At 34.8% G+C, this 23952-nt stretch overlaps 1 protein-coding gene across 3 annotated transcripts in view; it reads right to left on the reverse strand.

Moving 5' to 3' along the window:
- Positions 1-23952, reverse strand: part of DPYD (dihydropyrimidine dehydrogenase) — an 869175-nt gene that overhangs the window by 141914 nt on the left and 703309 nt on the right. For all 3 annotated transcript variants that reach the window (XM_045036245.1, XM_011284844.4, XM_045036247.1), the window contains one exon: positions 16934-17076. In XM_045036245.1, the coding sequence (XP_044892180.1) occupies positions 16934-17076 (143 nt within the window). The remainder of the gene's footprint in view (positions 1-16933; positions 17077-23952) is intronic.

A 23952-nucleotide genomic window follows, 5' to 3' on the forward strand; every position in this document is an offset into this window, starting at 1 on the left:
GTAAATTGTATTTCTTGTAATCTTTTCCTTTAACACTCATGATCCTCTTAAGCTTGGCTTTAGGAATATATATCTGAGAATGATAAGAGATAAATGAAACTGGCCTCTGAAATATTCAATACCCAGATGCTTACTGCTTATTTCTAAATATTCACTGATCTACACATCAACCCAGTCATTCATCTCTCAGCATCCATCCACAAGCACGTATCCACGTATCTACTTTGTGCCCGATTCTTCTAATCACCGTGAGGCATTCATAAGAAGCAGAAAGGAATGTGTATCCTAGCTGGGGGAGAAGACATACACTCATTTATCAGTATTAGGTTATATATGCATTTGAAGGCTTGGTACATCTCTGGAAAATCAGATAGAAAAAAAGGAGAGGCAACTGTCCATCTGACATCTCCACTGGTGTCTCCTGGGCATCCTGACTATGGCCAGAACAGCATTCTTGATTTTCCCACTCCCTGCAACCTACTTTTCCAATAGTCCAAAAGCTAAAAATCATTCTCCATTCCTTTATTTTCTGGCTCACAAAATTATAATCTCTCAGCAAGCCTTATTGCACTACTTCAAATATATATTGTGAATCTGCCCATTCTCTCCACATTCATTGCTTTTTGTTATTCAAATCCATCGTCATCGCTCACCTGGACTACTGCAATAGTTCCCACCTTCTACTATTGAAATTAATTACCCCCAAATTAATTATCTATACAATAGCTAGAATGATTATTTTAAAATATGAATTAGATCATATCTTACCGCTGCTTAAAACCAACAATGTCTTACCTTGCTTCGAAATAATAGGGACACCTGCTTTAAAGCACTGTATGATCTGGTCCCTGCTCACCTCTCTTATTCATGCCCACTATGCTGTAGCCACAATGGCCTTTTCTGAGCAGGCAAAGAAAAAAAGGAAAAGAAAAAGAAAAAAAAATCTTGCCATTTATGTTTTCATTTTTACATTTGGGGTTTTTCCCTGTCTACCTGTAATGCTCTTCTCCGTATTTTCACATGTTTGGGTAAATCTTATTGCGTTCTCTTCTTTAAGTATCAACTCTCTAAAGGACCTCCCCACTCAGACCATCCAGGCTCCCAGGCACTAGCACATTTACTGATTTAAATTCTCTAAATAGCATTTATCACTATTTGACTTTTTTCTTATATGTTTGTTTCTTATTATTGTGCCTGGTATCTATTAGACACTCAGTAACTCTTAATAGAATAAATGGACATTGTGACCAATACATAATACAGCCTGATGACATGAACCTCTTGAATGAAGTTCTCAACAGATGTTAGTTGTTGATACCTCAAAGCCAATCTCTCATCTCTTTAACATTTCCTAAATAATAGATAATTTTAAAAATTAAAATACTTAAATCAGACAGAAGCATATATACCAAGTATGATTAGTGTTTATTTGTAAGAAAATAGTCTAATTTTAGTACTTTAATGCATAGAACACATTAAGAAATCTAGGAAGGCCTCTACCAAGGATGCCTTAATCAGGCAGGCCTATTTGAATGCGCTTACTTTTAAATTAGGCAGGGTTCATAAACGTTAATTTAATTTGATTACATCTGAGATATTAATACTATAAATGTTAACAGATCCTTATAAAAGGCATTATGTCATTTTTCTAGTAAGATGAAAGAGACAGAACTTTTAAGCATTATTGATATCCTCATGTTTACCCTAAAGATTTTTCACCATGAATCCTTCAATCCAGATTTCAAACTTTTGCATTTAATAATTTTGTTACATATAGTACTTAATCCATCTCTAATTATGTGGGTTTCTTAAAGCAACATTATTAAGGCATAATTTAATACCATAACATTTATTTATTATAAGTATGCAAGTCAATGACTTCTAGTAAATTTACAGAGTTGTGAAACTATCACCACAACCCACTTTTAAAATATTTCCATCAGCTAAAAGTTCCCTGTGCCTTTTACAGCCACTCTCCCACTACTTGATCTGTTTTCTGTCTTCCTAGATTTGCCACTTCTAATAATTTCTTATAAGTGGAATTATACAACACAAATATTATAGTATTTTGTGTCTGTCTTCACTGAGCATAATATTACACATGCTAAAACAATCTATGTTGTTATGGTATCAGCCCTTTCTATTGCTGAATACTATTCCATTGTGTGCATGTACCACGTTTTGTTTATTGGCTCATCAACTGATGGCAATCTGGACTGTCTTCAGTTTTGGGGTTTTAGAAGCAATGCTGCCATGACTGTGTATGCAAGTCTTTTTGTGGATATATGTTTTTACTATTCTTGGGTAGACACCTGGGAATGAAATTTCTGGATTGTATAGTAAATTTATGTTGAACTTTCTAAGACACCGCCAAACTGTTTTCCAAAGTAGTTGCACCACTTTACATTTCCACAAGCAATACATGAGTTTTTCAGTTTCTCCCCATCCCCGCCAGCATTTATTACTGTCTATCTTTTGACAACAGTCATTCTAGTAGGCAAAAATGCCAATATAATGTGGTGGTTGAAAATCAGATGCTAGGTCAAATTGTTTGAATTTAGATCACAGCTTTGCCACCTATCATCTTGTAATTTAACATTCTTGGCTATAAAACATGGACAATGCTAATATCTATCTCTCCCAGGATTACTAGAGGATAAATGAACTAATATAACTATTAGCTTACAAAGTATCTGGCACATAATAAATTCTGTATAAGCATTACCCATCATAATAGTTTTGCTATTATCATTTGCAAAGTTAAAATGTACTTATACTCTGTGGATTATGGGTAAGCTGTGGATTATAGGTAAGCTTTGAGAAGCTGTTTATGTTCTCTTAATTATCAGTTCCCTATAGGTGTTGGCCTATTATGATAGGTATCACAAAGTCCAGGCACTAGAATGCCAGGTGCTATAAAAATCTACAAAATCTATAAAAATCTACTATTGAAAAAAACCACTACAGATCTCACACATAATTAGAATGGGTAATACTCTAAATAGCCAGAATAACCTACCAGGCAACTTTATTATTTTTTTTTTCATTGATAGTCATGCTTTTTATTTATTTTTTAAATTTTTTATAAGGCAACTTTAGATAAAGATAGGAATTAGACTGTCTGATTTAAATAGTGCCTATCATTTATTTCTAAAATTTTTAAAAAATGTTTTATTTATTTTTAAGACAAAGAGAGACGGAACATGAGTGGGGATGGGGCAGAGAGAGAGGGAGACACAGAATTTGAAGCAGGTTCCAGGCTCTGAGCTATCAGCACAGAGCCCGACATGGGGCTCGAACTCACTAACTGTGAGATCATGACCTGAGCCAAAGTCGGACTCAAATGACTCAACTGACTGAGCCACCCAGGCGCCCCCTATCATTTATTAATAAAATACATAAATAATTTATTTATTAATAAAATGTGCCTATCCATGGAAAAAGTTGAAAGCTGGTATAAACAAGTTGTTTTCCCTTACAAAGTTGCATTCAGTTCTCAATTACTTGGCAGTAAGGTCCTTCTTCCTCCCTTTTCTTTACTCCATCTATTTGTTTGTCTCTTTTTTTGGTTTGCTTGACTATTTGCATGATTCATGGATCACTGCTGCTTCTGACCAAGGAATGAGTGGAGAGCCAGGCAAACGATAACATTCCCCCTTCTCAAATCACTATTATGACCATTTTAGACACTTTTGCAGAGAGGTACAAGTCCCAACTGTTTGTGAAATATATTTCTGATTAATAGCTTTAGAAGATGTTTTGCATACATGTTACTCAATCTTAAAAGAACATCATGAAAGCCTTCCAGATTACTTTTTCCGTATTTCCAGATATAAGCAGTGTGCATTCCACATGCTTAGGTCATTGCTGTCCTAAGTTCTCCAGGTTTCAGGAAGTCTTTGGGTACCCATTTAATTCCCTAACAGTGATTTTTGAGAACACTCAACTTCTTAGCTTTCTCTGTCTCATTCTGGGACAGAATGTAGGTTATAGTATAGTAAAAATATTATTATCACTTATTATCACTATTTTCACTTACCTGTGTTACTATCAATAGTCATAAACAAAGATAATAAGGACAATATAAATATAATATTTAGCTGTCTCTGCACTGACAAGTTTTTATCCATTTCTGAAATTCTAGGCTTTTACAAAAATAGCATGAATGTATTCTGTCTAGTTTCAGAAAGATATATGGAGGTAGGTTTTCCACAGTATGAAGGCAGAATTTGCTTATAATTTTAACTGGATAACTTATAAGATAATAAGTTATCTGTCACTATGAATATACAGGCTGGATAACCAGACATACAGAAGAGGTCAGTATCCTGGATGAAGTGCCAGAATGGGACACGTGACCCTCCAGAAGGATGAACTTCAACCAATGGGAGAAAGAAGGCTAGAAGGAATGGCAGATAAATTTTCTCTCACATTTCCCTGGGATGGATTGTCCCAAGGCACTATTTTCTATCTAGTCTATCTGGAGACGTTCCATTTGGCCAGTTGACTGTCTGTATTGCTTGCAGCTTGTGAAGCAGTGGACTACTCAGTAATGCATTACCTTGTATTCAGATCCCAATTTTCTCTTTCTTCTATTCCCCTTTTCTCTAGCTACTCTAGATTTTACTTTCTGAACCTTAGCACTCGGCCTTTTCTTCAGGTGCTGTTTCCAATCAGCCTAAGCTAAGATACATGCTAGTGAAAAGTTAGAATAGAGGGGTGTAAATTTTGTTTTAAAATTCTTTATCAATGCATAAAAATAGTAGCAGGGGGTGATGATGATAATGGTGATATAATTAATATCCAACATCTGTGGGCACTGTGTTGTAGGTACTGTTTGAAATGCTTTCCATGTGATAATATTTAATCCTCATAACCATCCTATGAAGTAGGTATTGTTATCATCAACCCGACTTCTCAGATAACAAACTTGAAGTATAAAATGTTCACAGATCCAATAAAGCCAAAGTCATATAGCTAGTGAGCAGCAGAGCTAGGATTTCACTACAAGCTATTTGATGCATTTTCATTTGTGCTGAAGTGTGCATCAGTAAGATGTAGTCTTATTGGGCTTCCTGTGCCTGGCTGGCAATCCTGAGGTTGATATTACTGTCTGTGTCGCAAACTCCAGACAAGGCCGTGTGGGTCCTTGCCATACTGTTTATGATTAGGATATAGTCTCTAGGGAATGGAGGTCTCTTTCTTGCTTGCTTGCTTTCAAGAATGTGCCATTGTCCCAGATGCTCTACCTACAAGGCTCTCAGCTTGCATCAAACAGAAGCACTGCAAAACACCTACTTGGTTGAACCAAAGTCTCTCGTATCTTCCCTTATCATAGAGGTTTATCAAAGATCTACTTTATGTTATACTTAATTCAGGGCATTTGTAGTTTCACCTTGAATCATACTTACCACCATCATCCCAGTGTATGTTACATCCGCCTTGTATGCAAACAGACATGCCCATGCTCAGGCTCATCACACTCCATCATGTGACTGTTTGGGGCTAACCTACAATGGTTCCCACTTTGTGTGATGTAAGATACTTATGACTGAAAGTGACCTATACTTTCCTTTTGCCTTTCTGTTGCTCTATTTAAAATAATGACTACAGAATCTCTTTCAACAAAAGGTCATTTGTGTCAATGGACAGAACACAGAGGATCAGATCACCTGTGGTAATTGCAAATTAATGCTCTCTTGGCAATGCATTAACTACACACTATTGATCTACAATTGAATCATAGAAGCTACTGAGAAGTGATTTTACTTTCCTATTTTTTGTGCTTTTATTGCTTTTTCCATAACGCATTTTTCTTTCAACTGGAATTTTCCCTAATTGTCTCCATTTTTAATTTCCTACAGTGACATGACTTCTAACTTGTAATTAGAATCTGTAAAAATTCATGTCTCTGTCTCAAAAGCCTTTTAGAAATCTACTGAACTATAACTTTGATGCCAATAAAATACATACATGATACACAGATACATTGCTAGAGAGCCAAATTCTTGAATGATTTTTTTGTTCACTTAGATAAAACAGAAAAATATTTGGCTCTCTACCTGAAATTACAATTTGTTGAGTAGTCTGTAGCAAAACATTCAAAAGTTTCCCTTAAATGCATTTTCTTTGGGAACATTAATGATGAAATTTTCTTTTCTAGAACAAACTTTTAACATAGAAGTAAACAGTTCATTTCAGAGATGAATTTTTTTAAGTATAATGTGAGAGGAAGATACAATAATCCAGTCAATATTATATATATCTGCATAGGATGTTACTGACAAAGCCCACAGTTCCTCATGTTTATGCCAAACTCTTAACCAATAATTATTCTATCTGGGGGAACCAATTATAAGCTTGTATTTCAATGGTGAACTTGATAATGTTCCTACGCTAGACAGGTCATCTGGCCTAAGCCTGGTTTCTGAAATGTGAGTTAGGAGTCACTGAACTAAAGAAATACCCTGACAGCAATTCCCTTTAGAAGTTCTCATAAACCTTAAACTTATCATTGATTTTCTAAACTTCTAAATGGGAGACATAGTTGTGATTTCCACTAACGGTCTTCCTAAAATGTTTTTAGGCCTGTAAGAATTTTAATATTTCACTACATTTTTTCATAATCATTATTTGCATCAATACTCACAATTAATACTGCAAAAATAAATGTGCACTCAAATTGTTTGCCTGTTCTTTATTTCTCAGTAAATCGTTATCATCTGTTCCAAAAAAGCCCTTAATAAATGTCAATTGCACTACTGGAATTACATAATCCAGTTATTCTTTTTTCTAGGAGTTTTAAATTAGAGACAGTTACAATCAAAGTTGATATTCATTAATCTTAGAGCTGGACCGGGGTGCTGAAGTCTCCCTGATGTGCCAGGCTTTTCTGGGTGGCAAGAAGAGTAGCTGAACCAGGGTGGCTGGAGCAAGAAAGAGCCACTCCAGGGACTGGGACTCTGATTTGTGGTATTCCCTTCAACATATTAAATGTCACTTCTTCCTTACAATGACCCAATGAGATAGGTCCTATAAACTTCCATTTTATAGGTGAATACACCAAAGTGTACAGAAGTTAAATAAGCTCAAATTTATTCAGCCATTAAATGGTGAAACTCGTGGTTGAACAAAGGCAGTAGAACCTCAGAGCTCCTTCTCTTAACTACCACACTATACATGGCAATACAACCACCTCTGGATATCTAACAATGGCACACAATACTATTAAGGATCTTCAAGGACAGAATGAACTGAAGTTTTCAAAAACATGCTAGCAACCAATAATAGGGTTTATTAAATAAATGCATTAAGAACATGATGTTGAAAACATCAGTTTGCAAGATAAAAACCAAACCCGTGTATTAGGCAATGATATGGAGGCATAAGGCAGAACTACTGAGCTTCAATTTTACCTTGGGAAGAAGGGATACCACTAGCCTTTCTAAAGCAGGTCTCAGAGCTCAGTTCCAGTTTTGATTCAGAGCCCTATGTGTTCCGTGGTGCAGCTACTGTCTGCAAGGGTCTTCTTTCCTTCTCTTTTCTACTCTCTCTCAGCCTTAGACACATCCTATATCAAGATCAGAAAGCAAGCAAATGAATCTTAACATTGTCTAATCTCTGAAGATGATTAGAAATCAGACCAAAATCTGCTCCATTAAATATGGGCTAGGAAGAAAATCACGAGTATCTCAACAGAAAAAAAAAAAAAAAGAAAAACACACGTCAGTAAATTCAGAATGCACCACCACTAAAATGATGACTGGATCTTTTGAGAAGAAAGTAACTCCAGGGAGTCTAGTTTGCTGTGAATATATTGTGGGGGTGATGGCCAAAAGTGAGGCTTTACTACAAGACTTACATGAGGCTTGTACACATGTGTGTAGGTGTCAGGAGGATAAAGTTTCTAAGGTTTGGTTTGTTATAATTGCAAAAAGAAACCGCTGCCCCTAAACATAAAAATGTATTTAAAAAAAACCAAAGGATCCGGTCTTAAAATAGCGTGTAAAAATATAGAAACCTGTTTTTTTATCCATCAGAAGAAGGATAGTAAGCATAAGAAGACAGAAGTCATTTAAAAAGAAGATAGGCCATAACCCAGGAACATCATTATTATCATAAGCTAATAATTCAGTGTCATTTCAAAACTGTAACTAAGAAAAGTGCTAAAGAATTGGGACAGCACATGCAAAGCAAAATAGTGGGGTACAAAACTGAATGTCATTATTAGAAACTCTTAGGGAGGTAGGCATTTATGAGGAATCAACTGTGAAATGTCCTTTTGGTCTATGTTTTCATTCTTTTCTTGTGAGAAAAAAAACTTAGAATGGCACAATCTATTCTAATCTGAACCCTTGGGGGGAAAAATTCAAATATATTATGTACATGATAGTACCAAATGGTTCTGGAAAGAGACTTTTGTTAGTCCGACTTTTGGGTTAATATTTAATAATATCTTTTTTGTGTAGAAAGTTGATGTCGACATCCTACTGTTAACAAAACATGCACTTAGAGATATGTTTCCGCTAGAAGTGATGTTCTTGTGTTGATAAAGTCACATTTGGGGGACCATTGTCTTGGGAATAATCAAAAAATTATCTGCAAGGCAACTAACCAAGGATGAAGGAGGCTGTCAGTATCCTCAGAAGAGGAGGGAATTGAAATCTTAGAGGATAAAAACATTAATTAAAAAGGGAACAAAATGCCATGAAAGTACAAAGTAGACAGGGCCAACTGGGCATTTATTTGTTCTTGAATCTGAGAAGAGAGAAGGGGTGTGGTGTCAGCCTGTGAAAACATAAAGACGGTCACTCTTCAATACTTTTCCATTAAACATAAATAACATCAAAATCCACCCTCAAAGAATGAAGAGTAGTTATTGATAGTATTCAAAATACATTACCTCCCAAAGTGACTATTTCTAACAGTCATTTGGATGGACAAATTATGGGATGGTTATTAAAAAATCAGTTATGCCCAATCACAACTCATTTCAAATGATACTGATAAATTCAAAAGCTTGAGAGAAAAGCAACAAAGAAAACACAATATTTGGAAAACAGTACGTGACATGAAAATATCTAAGCAACTGGGTTTTTTTTTTTAAACTGAATAATAAGAGGATAAATAGTCATTTAAAACTTTGGTCAGGAATATGAAGATTTTTTGAAAAAGAAGTTTAACTAGTAGTTAACCATATCTCTGCATACAATGCGAAAAGAAGCAGACAAAATAAAGGATCTGGTAAGAGTCAGGGAAAAAAAAAACTTTGGCCAAAGTTTATGCAAGATTAGATATTTCATATGGCTGTATCTACAAACATCTTTGCTAACTTATGGTTATTTTTTCACATAAAACAGTCACTGTGTGATACTTATGGTAAAACTGTCTTTCAAAAAGATTAGACTTAATTTCAATTAATTTCCTTTGAATTTAGATGTTAATCTTCCTACCAAGTGGAGAGTGTGTAATCATTTGAAGGCCTAACAGGTTTCCATTTAATTTCCTCTATTTGCTTATAAACAACACTGTTGCACTGGAATCACGATGCTTTTCAAAAATTAAAACCTCTTCTGTTAAAAGTAACCATCCATTAAACTAATTTAAAATAATGTAATAATTGACACGGTAATTGTAATTTCATTGAATGGATACTAAGAGCATATTTTTTTCTCATATATCATTCTAAGAATATAGGATTTCTATTTTTTTCAATACCCACTTGCAAATTGTTCTTAAAATTGTAAATGAAGCACTCATTAAAGCTAGGACACAAGAAACTGCATAGTGGAAAGAAAAATATGTCTATTTTAACTAGCTATGTGAAACAGTTCAGATGCCATTTAAAATAACTGAATGGTATTGACTATTCTTCATTCCTATATCATAGGCTTACTTTAAAGTGAATGAAGATGGGAAAAAACCTAAGAAACCATTGAATAACTACTTCCCACCTACCCAATAAAAATTGAGAATATAGTGTGCAAAATTTTTATCCTCTCAAGACCCCCATCAATAGAGCTGAAGCACTGACATCTTCCTGCGTGCTATGACCAAGAGAAAATGTCGGTAAAGCATCTGCACTCAGGTGGAAACAGTGTCATCGTCTGCTTCAATTACTTCTTTTTCACTGGTTTTAATAAAATAATACATCTCCTGATCACATTAAAATATTCCATTTAGCTTGAACTAGCTCCATTAGAACAGCTTTGATTATTGTTAAAAATTGATTTGGTTATCTAAGTTTAGTGAGTGTCCATCACATGACCATGATTCTTCACAGCAAATGCCCACTATGCTCCCTCGTTCTGTTGTATTTCAGGATTTTCTATTAACTTCAGTGACAAACCCTAACAAAAGAAATGGGATAAAAAAAAAAATCCACCCATACAATCTCAATGAAGGCACAGGTCATAATTGTACATGAATGAACTGATGGCTTCCTATAATTTCCGATGTCCTGAGTCAAAGTCCTTAATAGATTAAATTGTAATGGGCAATATCATTAAATTAAATTATAGAAACCCAGAGTCATTCAGTGAAAAAAAGGTAGTATAGTACTTATATTCTCTATCTATATACAATAGAGAAGAGTGAACATTTTGTAATGAAACTTATCACTAAAAGCAACTGACTTAGTCTGGATTTTAGCTGCAACAGAAATCTCTAAATAGTTTTTTTATTATAAGAAACTGTAAACTAGTACTAAATAAGAGGAAAGGGATATAGGACTCAGCAGGAAGGCTAGGTCTGGGAGTAAAAAACTAAAAGTAAAAGCATAACAACAACAACAAAACCCCAGTTTTAATTTATTGAAGTCCTCTCTTCAAACTATGTTAAAGGGGAATTATTCAAGTTATTTATTTGGCAGACAGAATAACTAATTGGCAGACAGAAGCAAACTTCTATTCTTCAGAGTAACCCCACAGTAGATTTTAAGACCTCAAGAGTTTATGAAGAGTTTGAGAATATAATTTAACAAGGAAGTACTTACAAATTTTAGTATCTGAAATTGACCAATAATTTTCACCTGTCCTTTTTAGAGCCCTAATTTGCATATTCTAATTAATGAAAACCTATCAAGTAAGAAGAAAAATCATATTTCGAACACACTGGAGTTTATACAAATAAATTAGAAATCCATTTAGCTGACAAAGTTATAAGAGCAGATACCCAAGAACACAAACACATAATTGGTTTTGAACCTTATTTCTTGGCCACCCTCTTGTATTTGGTTCTTTTGTAATAGTCATTTTCACTCCAAAGATGTACTAGGGAAATGATCTGGAACCCAAATTACTCTCTAGCTAATTCCTTAGTTTTTATATTCAACATTCACTGAAGCATTCTGAAGGTAGAATTATTGGATGCTTCACCACTGAGAAGTTAACATCCTTGTCAAAGCAAGTTGCAGAATAAGATAATAGAAATAAACAGTGCCACTGAGAAATGATACATTCCTAGAAATGGTAAGAAGACTTCAAAAATTACCCATTAAAATGCAACCTGAAACTCTAAAAGGCATTTCTGTTTATGAACTGCAAAGTGATCTACAATATTTTGTAATTTTTATATTTCAGTTAACCCTCAAATAAAAATTTAAGCAAGTGATGCTCCAACATTATTTTCCTTTGATAACATTTCCCTGAAATTTACCTTTTCAGTGAGGCCTCTTTTTTTTCATAGCACTTGTGATCTTACATACAAGATAATATACTCATCTTTCATATTTATTACATGTTATGTGTCTCCCCTCACTAAACTGTAAGCCCTGGAAGTAATGAACTGTTGCCTGTTATATTCACAGAATAATTTCAAATCCCTATAACAGTGCTAGGTATGTAGTACGTTCTTAATAAATATTTATTGAATGAACAAATGTATGAATGATTCTCTGTGATGCATAATGATTAATAAGGGATGCATGTTTTATCACACTTATCCAACCTATGAAACAATTTTGGCTTTCCAGTTTGAAATGTCAGTACTTTTTCTAAAGTCACATAGAAGGTCACAGCTGTTGAATTCATTTAAATCTGAATTTGAAATTACTAATCCTTATTCCAGTAGTGAACTCACCTACCATATACCTACATAGTCTATGTATATGTATCAAGATCAGAATCAAAATATTTATTTGTGTCACTATTTGTACCCATTCCTTCTCTTTCTATACCCCAGTGTATCAGCACCACCACCCTGATACTTAAATGCATTTCTTTGATGACATCATGTAAAAAATATATTTTGTCAGTATGTACTTCACTTCTGAGTAGAAAAAACTGGAAAGGTAGATTTGACAGTATGCCATCTAAAGATATATAAGGGGATGAGCTCTTCAAGAGAACTGTTATAGAATCAGAGAAAGGGACAGAGTTAGGTAAAAAGAGCCAGTGAACAAATGGAATCAGAGAAATACAGGGTGTTGATGGAGGGTTTAGGGCCTTGAAGTACATGTAAAAGACATGAACTAACTGCTGGAGAGAATTTGATGTGTTTTTTTTTTTTTAAAGGCAAAAACAGATGCTGACTAGCACCCACGGCCCAGCTGACATTAAACACTATGAATTTGAAGTAAATCCAGTTAGCAGAGTTACTTGAACTTTTCTAATAATATTCAGCAGCCCAGAAGTATAGAAAATTAAAGGTTAGATTAACCCAGGATTAGGGAGCTGAACAGGGTGAAATTAAGTTACAATGAAAGAGACACAGAAATATTGCACATTCTCCACCCCTTTCAAATGTCAAGTCAAAATTCTAAATGCAAGGGTTTTCCCTCTCACAAGTGTATGAAGTATATCTAATAACAGTATTAAGTATTTCTTAATACTGATTTTAGTTCATACTTTAGCTAAAATTGGTTTAAAAATGTGTTCTGGCTAAATAAAACTAAAGCTAATGGTAGAATTGGTGCATAATCTATAATCTTCTACCAGTTAAAGCCTATGTGTAGAACTTTGCATTTTTAACAAAGTCATTTGGGAACTAACAGTTTACATAGCTGGAAAGTCTCCCTGCAGTTCCCAGACAGAGCTGAAAGGGAAGTCCTTTGGCAACCACTTTGTACACCATGTTAACACCTCATCACCTCTTCACAAGCTGGTTAAAAAAAATCACAACTCCAACACATTTATTTAACAAATTCACTCAACAAATACTGAGTATGTTTCTGCTGTATACCAAGCAGTCAACACATTGGGTGACCAATGTTTTAGGACAAGACCTGGTGCAAGAAGATTAATTGAGCAAAATGAATTTCCTCTTTTGAAATCTGAGCCAAGAGGTATTAAGCTAGTGAGGCATTTCATGTAGAAGTTGGAGCTGAAAAACTACCATGTAGAGTGGGCCCAAGTGTCATGTGGCAGGTAGAAGTCCAGGGGAGGCAGAAACAAGGAGTAAGCTCTGGAGACAGAGTGAAAAGTATAGACTCCTCTGAGGGAGAAATCACATGGACCATAGAAGAGAGATGGAGAAGATCTCTCCTGAGAACTGACCCATTGCTTCTTACAATTCTAGTCCTAGGCTCCACTGATGCATAGACTATAATAGGCTTCATTTTCTTAAGGTACTTTGAGTGATTCTCTGCTTCTTGATCCAAGAGGAGCCTAAGCAGAAACCACAATTTGAATGATTATTTCACCATACAGTTTTGTGAGGACATATAGTATTCTACATATGCTGACATACTATGGTCCACACACTAAGTACACCTCTACTCGGCACATTTGTTGATTAATTTTTCTATGTTTTCACATTTCTCCTCTTCTTAGCATCCGTACTCTAAGGAATAAGCTGTAGCCTGAATATGTGAGCCTTGAGTAGGTGGGGAAGACCTGCCTATTACTGATACTCGCATCTTAGAGGTTCTAGGAGGGGGTCGGCAATGTGAGCAGTTGGAAGAGCATTGGCTTTACAGTTGTAAAACCTGATGTCTGTCCCTAGCACTAGTCATGTGACTTTGGCTACATTACTTTCATCCTTCAAGCTTCAACTTGTGTCAAAGTATAGGCACACCTCAAAGATATTGTGGGTTCAGTTCCAGCTCATCACAATAAAGCAAATAATGCACTAAAGTAAGTGAAATGAAATTGTTTTGCTTTCTCAGTGCATATAAAACTTGTGTTTATACAACACTATAGTCTATTAAGTGTGCAATAGCATTATGTCTAAAAATGTACATCCTTTGATTAAAAAATACTTTATTTCTAAAAATGCCAACCATCATCTAAGCTTTTAGTGAGTCATAATCACTGATCATATATCATCAAAACAGATATAATAACAATTTTAAAGCATGAAATATTGTGAGAATTGCCAAAATGTGATACAAAGACACAAAGTGAGCAAATGCTGTTTGAAAAAAATGATGCCAGTGGACTTGTAAGATGCAGGATTGCCACAAATCTTCAATTTGTAAAAAATGTAGTATTTAAAGTGCAATAAAGTGAAGCACAATAAAACAATTTCACTCTTGGGTAGGTGTGGAAATACTGTATGTAGCAGCAGCTAGAACCAGCACATGGAAGAATGTCAACAATCTTCACCCTCATGTGTGACTTGCCTAAGACTACATGTTTGGAAAAAAGCAAGCATCTTTTCTGGGACCCTCTCATAACCCACTTGCATCCTCCAGTCCATACATTTCTCCATGTTCATGAAAGTAAATTCAGGTGATATTCAATCCTAGACATACATTATCCTCATATTTTTCTTGAAGATGGTGTTCCTTCTTCCTATATCTTTCCTTCCTTCCTTTCTTCCTCCCTTCCTTCCTTCCTTCTTACCCTTCCCTCTTCCTTCCTTCCTGATGTCCCAAGATACTTTCTTTAATATTTCCTTTCTTTTTAAGGAATTTCCTTTAGCCATTCTTTTAGTTATGGTCTCCTGTCAAAAAATTCTCTTAGTTTTTCCTCAGCCAAGAATGTGTTGATTTATCCTTTGTTCCTGAAGGATATAGGATTTTAGGTTGGTAGTTCTTTTCCTTCAACAACTGAAAAATATTGTTCCACCTCCTGGAGTTCATGCTTTATGATGAGAAGTCTATTTTGATTAAAATTGTTTTCTCCCTCTAGGTGAAATTTTTTTTTTATTGTTTCCAAGGTCCTTTTTTTCCAAGGTCTAGTTTTCAGAAGTTTGACTATAATGGGTTTTGGTATGGATTTCTTTAGATCTATCATATTTGAGGTTCATTCACCTTCTTGAATCTACAGGATGTTGCCCTTTTAAAAAATTGGGAAGTTTTCAAACATTATTTCTTTGTCATCTCGTCCTTCTGTGATCTCTTCTCTGAATGTTAGATCTTTTGTTATAGTCTCATAGTTCCACGAAGTGCTGTTCATTTGTTTTTTTCAGTCTTTTTTCTCTGTGTTTTCCAGAGAGGTTAATTTCTATTGCTCTGTCTTCCATGTCACTGGTTCTTTCTTCTGTTGTCTCCACTCTGCTGTTGAGCCCATTAACTGTTTTAAATTCTAGTTATTATAATTTTCAATCTTGAAATTTGGTTCTTCTTTATATCTTCTATTAGCATTCTGATATATAGTATTTCTACCTTAGATTGTATTTTGTAAGAGGATGTTAACTCTGATTGTCAAATTAGCAACATGAGATATTTGTTCTCCACTTTCTTACCAGAGAATATAAGTGAAGCTAAACTCTATGCTTTCTAATTTCATTCAATGCTAGGTAGTAAGAATCCATATTAATGGAGTATAATCTGAGAGGTCACAGTCTAGTAATCATATGAAAAATTTTATCCCTGGGTCAAGTTAGACCATCTAAACCTGCATATCTAGGGGCGCATGGGTGGCGCAGTCGGTTGAGCGTCCGACTTCAGCCAGGTTACGATCTCGCGGCCCGTGAGTTCGAGCCCCGCGTCAGGCTCTGGGCGGATGGCTCGGAGCCTGGAGCCTGTTTCCGATTCTGTGTCTCCCTCTCTCTCTGCCCCTCCCCCGTTCATGCTCTGTCTCTCTCTGTCCCAAAAATAAATAAACGTTAAAAAAAAAAAAAGAAAAAAAAAAAGAAAAAAAAAAGAAAAAATAAACCTGCATATCTGGCCTCAGGGCCAGATATTATGCTATAATGCACCAAGGCACTGTATTGAGTCTTTGCTCAGCAACATTATAACAAGCAAGTGTATAAGTAATAAGTAATAAATTATATGTAGGAGTGCTATTAAGAGTATAATGTACTACATCTCAAAGTATTGCATTATGACAATAATAGAATAATTTCTCACAGCTCTATATCACAAGAAGCCGATCAATTTATATTTATATTTGGAAAGTTTTGTGAAACTAATAATTTCCTTGCTTTAGCTGCCAGGAAATTCAGAGTCAAATTTGGTAGATTTCGTGTATTGGTCTTACCCTTGACTTCAATTCTTTTTCTTTATTTTTTTCCCCAACATTTTATTTATTTTTGAGAGAGAGAGAGAGAGTGCAAGCAGGGGAGGAGCAGAGTGAGAGGGAGGCACAGAATGAAGGAGGCTCCAGGCTCTGAGCTGTCAGTACGAAGCCTGATGCAGGGTTCGAACCCATGAACTGTGAGATCATGACCTGAGCCAAAGTTGGACTCCTAACCGACTGAGCCACCCAGGTGCCCCTCATTTTATTTTTCAATCAAAATTTTACTTTTACCCAGACTTCTTCAAATATTTGTTTTTTTCCAAGTTCTACAGTGTGCATTTTGGTACCTGGTTTCATTTATTTTGGCAACAGAGAGTTCAAAGATAGAGTGTTCATAAGTCCTTAATAGGTCAGGGAATAAATCTCAGGTTTGTTCTCTACTCACAACAGTAACTTAATGAGTGCTGCCATTTTAATCACACACTGTCTCTTTCTCAGGAGACCTTATACACATATATTTGTTATCACATAATTTACAGTGGATGTGTTCGATGGAGCTCTTTGAAGGGGCAGACAAACACAAGTACTACCTGAAGGACTGAGGCTCCACTGTGGAGAAACTGAAGACCACTTTCAGCCGAGTCAATTCCACCAGTGGCCAAAATGGGAAATCCAGGCAAAGCACGAGCAATGGAGGTCACAGCTCTCAAAGCAATAGGTCTGATGGCTGTGCCTACAGAAAATGAGAATAATCAATGGTTAGCATATGTTGAAAATACTGCCTTATAATTATTATTATGTAATGGTAGTATTGTCCTAAACAAAAGTCAAATTTCTTTATCTGTATTTCTTTATCTGTATTTAATATATATATATATATGTATATATGTATATGTATATATATATATGTATATATGTATATATATGTATATATATATATATATGTAATACATATACATTGCCATGTTTTATAGTATGCTAATTTGATGGATGTGTATTTACTTTAAAATTTTTGATGCTATTATTGCAAGCAAATGTGTTATGCAAGTGGATATAGCAACTGTAGAACTCCTGCATAAATTACATGCATAATACAATTTGATATACAGTAATGTGTAAAAGATTATATGGAATGTTCAAGCATCTGTTTTAAAAAGAACAAGGAACAGCAGATTTTGAAAAAGAAAAACAATCGCATACAGTGCATAAATAGACATACAGCTCTGTTATGTATAAAGCAGCTGGTGTGAATAGAGATACTGTGAAAACACTCAAGGTGCTGATGAACTTACAGATTCCATATTGCTTTTTACATGTATTACTCATAATTTGATGAAATTTAGTGAGCCTAATATAATTTTTCAGACATTAGAAAGTTTCAACCAAGGTATGGACAATTGCTAGAATTTAGTAATTAAAGAGTATGTGCTTAATTTTTTATACTTAGCCAGACATTACACCAATATATTATTCCCTGATCATAATGAAAGCATCATGGATGGACAGAACACTTGGGGGACATTTTTTAAATGATTAACTGCACTAAAGCTGCTTTCAACTATCAAGGGTTAACACACTCTGAAGTAAATTAATGCTTTCATCATATTGGGATGTAATTTGATATTTCTGGTGTGGACTCATAAGTCAATGTTCTATAAAGGTATTTTCTGAACTAAAAATAGCTCTATCTGTGCAAGAATTTGACATTACCTCAAACCAGGGTTCCATACACACACAAAAAAACCCCACAAACAAGCAACTGGTAAAATCACCTCATGTGGTGGGTACTTTATCATCACCTCCACCACCACAAGCATCTCCACTGGCATTTTCAATATGTATTTATGGGAGCATTCTCTTTGAGGAAGCACAAAGAATTTTCCTTAAAATTAGTGCACTTTTTTATCTTGTTCATAGGCATTTCAGATGATATTGAATTTATCTGTAACTGATGCTTTTGCATTAACACCAAAAATGTGTATGGAAATGTCTGTTCTTATTGCTCCCACACCTTAAAAAGCTTCCACTAGATATTAATGTCTCTCAGTCAAGAGTGTTCCATGTTGACACTTCAGAGTTCCATAACAGACACTGAAATTATAAGGCAGGAAAAATGAGGGCAAATTAGAAACTGAACACCGAGATCCTATTTCTACCTCAAAATGTTTATCAGTGATTTCTCAGTCTGTCTGGTTTAACCATAGAGGAGGTAACATAGTAGACAGGAGAATGCATAGCAAGAATACATACCCACACTGACACTCACATACATATTTATATATACAAATCTTTAGCTGTACTAAAAAAGATATCGAAGTAAAAATAAAACTTAAATGAAAGCATTATAAAGGAAATCTGTAACTTAAATAAATATTTTAGGTAGAGATATATCTATGTGCTCCTTATACCTGATATGTTCAGGACATATTAAGCTGATGGCTTTTACATACATGTTACTTTGAAATGATAAACACTGGGATTCTTTTTTTTTTTTTTTTCTCATTTAGTTGACCCTAGAGAGTAAAGGAAATTTGAGCTAAGCAGATAAATAATTTATTTCTAACTGCACTGTTAGAAGACTATCATTAACACTAAGGGATAAAATTTCAAAGTGGTACACAGGGATTTGGCCAAATACTCCAATTGATATTAATGGACATCAAATGGCAAAATCCCAGAACACAGCTTTAAAAATTTAACCAGTTACGTTTAAAGGGCAACATTATTACACAGGTGTTAAAAAAACACCAGCAAATCCTCAGTGGCATTTGAAGATGTTCAATTAGGTCAATAAGACATTTTCTATTTCATGTTTTTCTTTCTTTTCTAAAACTTTCTAATCTACCTAATGAACACAAAACCTTTCAAACCAGTAAAGGTATATTCTTAAAAATTAAGAGTAATTATGTTCTCTGAGGAAATGTGATCCAAAAATGAAGAAATGGATCCCTCTGTTACTGGCTAATAGTAAATTCAGTTTTTATTTCCATTATAAATTCCATTTGATTAGTTTTCTTTGTAACTCAACTGATTTAATATGAAATATAATCTACCTGTTCTCAGAGAGCATTTTTATGGGGAATAGGTTTTAAAAATGACTTTTATCTACCATGAAATGTTTCTGGGAGGAAATCTTTTGAAAGTATATAAAAGGATCTTTCTAAATTGTTATATAGAAATTTCTTTTTAGTTTTAAAATGATAGGTATAAAGAAATAAGGTTCAAGATAAAAATAAAAGTTTCGGTGTAAGGGAAAAATACATATAAATATTATACAGAATGGTACATATGTCAATTAAAACACATAAATATTTCCAGGGTCATAGGTATTCAGATAAGGATTTTTACAACTTTGTCATTGCTACAGTAATTAATGATTTTAGACCAAAGACCAGGGAGGAAGAAGCCAGTTTGAGAGGCTTAAGGAATTGAATGTGGAGTCCATCCTTAAGAAAATGAAAAGGTTTAAATCAAGAAATTGAAATCCTTTAAGCTTAAATGAACTCATAGGCAACATGCAATTTAAATTAAGCCCTCATCCACATGGAGTTGCCAGATGAACCTCATGCCTAATGGGAAATATCAAGCCATCCTGTTCCAACTGCGTGGAATGCTCCAATCAAGGTCAAGACATTCTGAATTTCCAAATTTTGAAACAAGCTGTAGGTTTAAACAAACAAACAAACAAACAAACAAACAAACAAAGAAAACAACAAATGAACTGGAGTCCCAACACTGCTGCCAAGAGCTCTGATTCGTTCTAAAGCTGCCCTCTGGAAAAGCTGGTGGACTAGACATGAACTGTAACTTTTGACATCTAATCAGTCTAGGCCTTCCTTATAGTCACATCTTAGAATGCAAATCAATGTGCTGAGGTCATGGGTCTTCTTTGGGACACTTCAAAGAATATTTTTGGATTGATTCATGTTCTAGAAAAACATTTTAATAAGCCAGAGATTTTTTTAAATGTTTATTTATTTTTCAGAGAGTGCAAGTGGGAAGGGGCAGAGAGAGGGGGTGGTTCTGAAGTGGGCTCTGCACCGACAGGCTGACAGTAGCTATCCTGATGTAGGGATGGAACTCACAAACCGTGATCACGAGCCAAGTGGGAGGCTAAACCGATTGAGCCATCCAGGTGCCCCGCCAGAGATTTTTTAACTAAAAGTTAATCAATCTGATTAATTAAAAGTTAATCTGGGCGCCTGGGTGGTTCAGTCGGTTAAGCGCCGGATTTCGGCTCAGGTCATGATCTCACGGTCTATGAGTGCGAGCCCCGCGTCGGGCTCTGTGCTGACAGCTCCGCGCCTGGAGCCTGCTTCTGATTCTGTCTCCCTCTCTCTCTGTCCCTTCCCCTGCTTGAGCTCTGTCTCTCTCTCTCTCAAAAATAAAACAAACATTAAAAAAAAATTAAAAAAAAAATAAAAGTTAATCAATCAATCATTAAGAAAATGATACTATCTCTAGTCAATATCATTTTAAATGCAATTTAAAAAATACTAACGTTGGGGCCCGGGTGGCTCAGTCAGTTAAGTGTCCCACTGTTGATTTCAGCTCAGGCCATGATCTCACAGTTCCTGGGATCAAGCCCTGCATCAAGATCCATGCTGACAATGTAGAGTCTGCTTGGGATTCTCTCTCTCCCACTCTCTCTCTGCCCCTCGCACTCTCTCTCTCTCTCTCTCTCTCTCAAAAATAAACACTCTCTCAAAAATAAATAAACATTTAAAAAATGCTACCATTAACTATAGTATTATATACTGATATGTAAGTCTTAAGATATTATGACTTGATCAGTTTCCTTACTCAGACCTCATTTATCCATTCATCTGTCCATCTGTCTATCCAAAAAATGTTTAAGCACCTGTGCAATTTTTAAGAATTGCACTGAATTTGAAAAGCTTTCAAGAACGATCCCAATTAATCAGTTTGTGTCCTAACCATACTGTCACCAACGATAGGTACCCAAAACACTAGTCCCAGTGACTTCAGGAGGTAGTTTTAAGGCAAATAATATGAATCCATCTATTCATTCTGTACAGATGTTCCATTACGAAAAATTCACATTCATTTAAACATCATACATTTCATAAATACTATTAATATGAATTTCAGAAAGAAGGTAATTTGAGGATGAACTAGTTACATCATCAGACAGACAACAGGGCCACTTAGGTTCAAATTCTAGCTCCACTACTTGTAAGCTGTAGTGTAAGCACAGGTATTTGCTATTCTAATCTGTGCTACAAGAACAATTGATTTCGGGGGAGCATTTATTCAGTTTACTTTGACAGGGCCAGTTATGTTTTTGGTGCGTATTTAGTAATGTAATGAAACCAATTTTTCTTTTATTAGAGACAAAAGCATGATGCCTATTATGGTAGAATTTGACATCCCCTGAAACCTTAGGAGGACCACAATCCACCCCCTTTGCCCCTCTCCTAACGGCTCTCATCCAGCAGTGTCATAATATTGGTAAGATTACTATAACTGACTCCAAAGACAAAAATCTCAAAGGCAGTCACCAATATATTTAAGTGTTTGTTTTTTGTTTTTTTTTTTTTAGAATCCAAAGTGCATGCATTAAACTAATATACAAGGATTTTAATGACAACATCGGAACTCAAGTTTATTGGTGAAAGGGAGGTAGAGATTTACTTTGCATGACTAAATCCTTGAAGAGAAAGGAATTTTTAATGGGCAAGATAGTGTGGAACATATGCTAATTTTGGATAACTGGAATTTTGAATAATTGAGTTTAATTCTGTTTGTTTTTTCCCCTAATCATTTGACTCCTAGGACAGCTACTGTTGCACAATTAATTCTTAGAGCTAAGTCCACAATAAACTCCCTGATAATAGCCCTCGGTGGCAATAAAACAGAACGTGAGTTATAATACTCACTCGTGCTCACTGTGTATACAAAAAGAAAATGTAGTTTTAATTTGCTTACATTAATTAAAATACAATGAATTAAGTAGATAATAAATTCATTAGAAGTTGAACTTTGACTGTCTAATTGTTAATAATTTTAATATTATATAGAAGAAAGAAAATATTAGCAAATCAAGAATTTCAAGGATTTAGCAGTTGAAAGATTGATTTTTATAAAATACACATAAGTCAAGCACCAAAAAATTTATGCTTTACTAAAACAAGTTTAAAATGTTAATGACCCTAATATACTGATAAATATGTGAAGCACAGCTATTTAAAAATACATCTTTACACATGGATTAAAGTCCTCTGAGAAAATTAGCATAATTCAACCAGAAACTGAAGTACTAAAAGGATCCAGGGTTATATGTAGGTAGAGCTATGAAATTTAAAAAGGAGAAATGAGAGAAAGAATTGGTTTATGATGTTATTTTACTTTTATTGAAAAAATGAAAATTTTCTTATGAAAATGTTTTAATTTTAGTTGAATATTTCAAGAATCTTTTCCTAAGTCTTCATATCTTTATGACTATGCTTATTTGCTTCATAATATATTCAATATGTTCGTAGTCAATTCATATTCAATAACTTGGTACCTAGCCATGTGCCGGGCATTTTATTTTAAAGCAAAAGAATTTAGACTATTCATCAAAGAGGGGGCTGTTTTTCTTTCTGAAAATATTAGCTGCTGGTAGTGGAAGGATTAAGAGTGACTGTTCATGAAGTGATTTCCATACGCCAGACCTAAGGCTGAGGCTTCATACAGATTGTGCAATGTAACCCTCACAGTGCTGTGAGGGTAGATGCTGTCATCTCTATTTCGTACATGAAGAAAGGGAAGCTCAAGCTGAATAAATAACCTGTTTGATGTCACACAGTTTAAAAGGGATAGACTGGAATCAAACACCAAGTCTCTGTGACATGAAAGTCTGTATTTTTCAGCTGTTACTATGAAATGACAGTGCAGCCTTTATGAAGAGAATCATCTTCAGATTGTCTTTGCCTAAGAAAACCACTATCAGTATGGCCTATGGACTCATGCTAAGAGCATAGGTTCTAAAGTCCAACCAACAAGGTATGTCTCAGCTCAGTTACTTAATATGAGTGTGACTTTGAGCAAGGTCCTTAACTCTCTCAAACACAGTTTTCCCTATCTGTGAAATAGGGACATTAATGACAATATCAGAGCAATCTGGGAGGATTATTTAATACATGATGTAATTCATGAAAAGCATTTGGCATAGTGCCTGGTTCTTAGTATCCATGGTCTAATATCACTGTCAAAGCCAGAGAAAACTAATCAGAAAAATAAACATTCAACTATAAGTCTGTGGGGATAAACACTTAATACTTCAGGGATGTTAATTAACCCCTTAGATATCAAATTTGGAGATTGTTTGTAGTTCATATGTCATTTCATTTTTAAAAAAGATATACTTTGGTACATGATTATAAATGCATATATTTGTATAAATAAATCTTTATAAGATTTACAATGCAATTGGAATATCTAAATGTATACGTCTTTTCATCTAGAAACTCCACTTTGAGGAATCCATTCCATTAGTACCTAGACACAAAGTTACATGTACAAAGATGTCCTTGAAGTATTATTTTTTATAGCAAAATAGTGAAAACAACACAAATTACTACCAATAGTTATGCTATTAAATAAA

This window comes from Felis catus, chromosome C1 (genome assembly GCF_018350175.1).
Source record: "Felis catus isolate Fca126 chromosome C1, F.catus_Fca126_mat1.0, whole genome shotgun sequence".
In the NCBI taxonomy this organism is placed as follows: Eukaryota; Metazoa; Chordata; class Mammalia; order Carnivora; family Felidae; genus Felis; species Felis catus.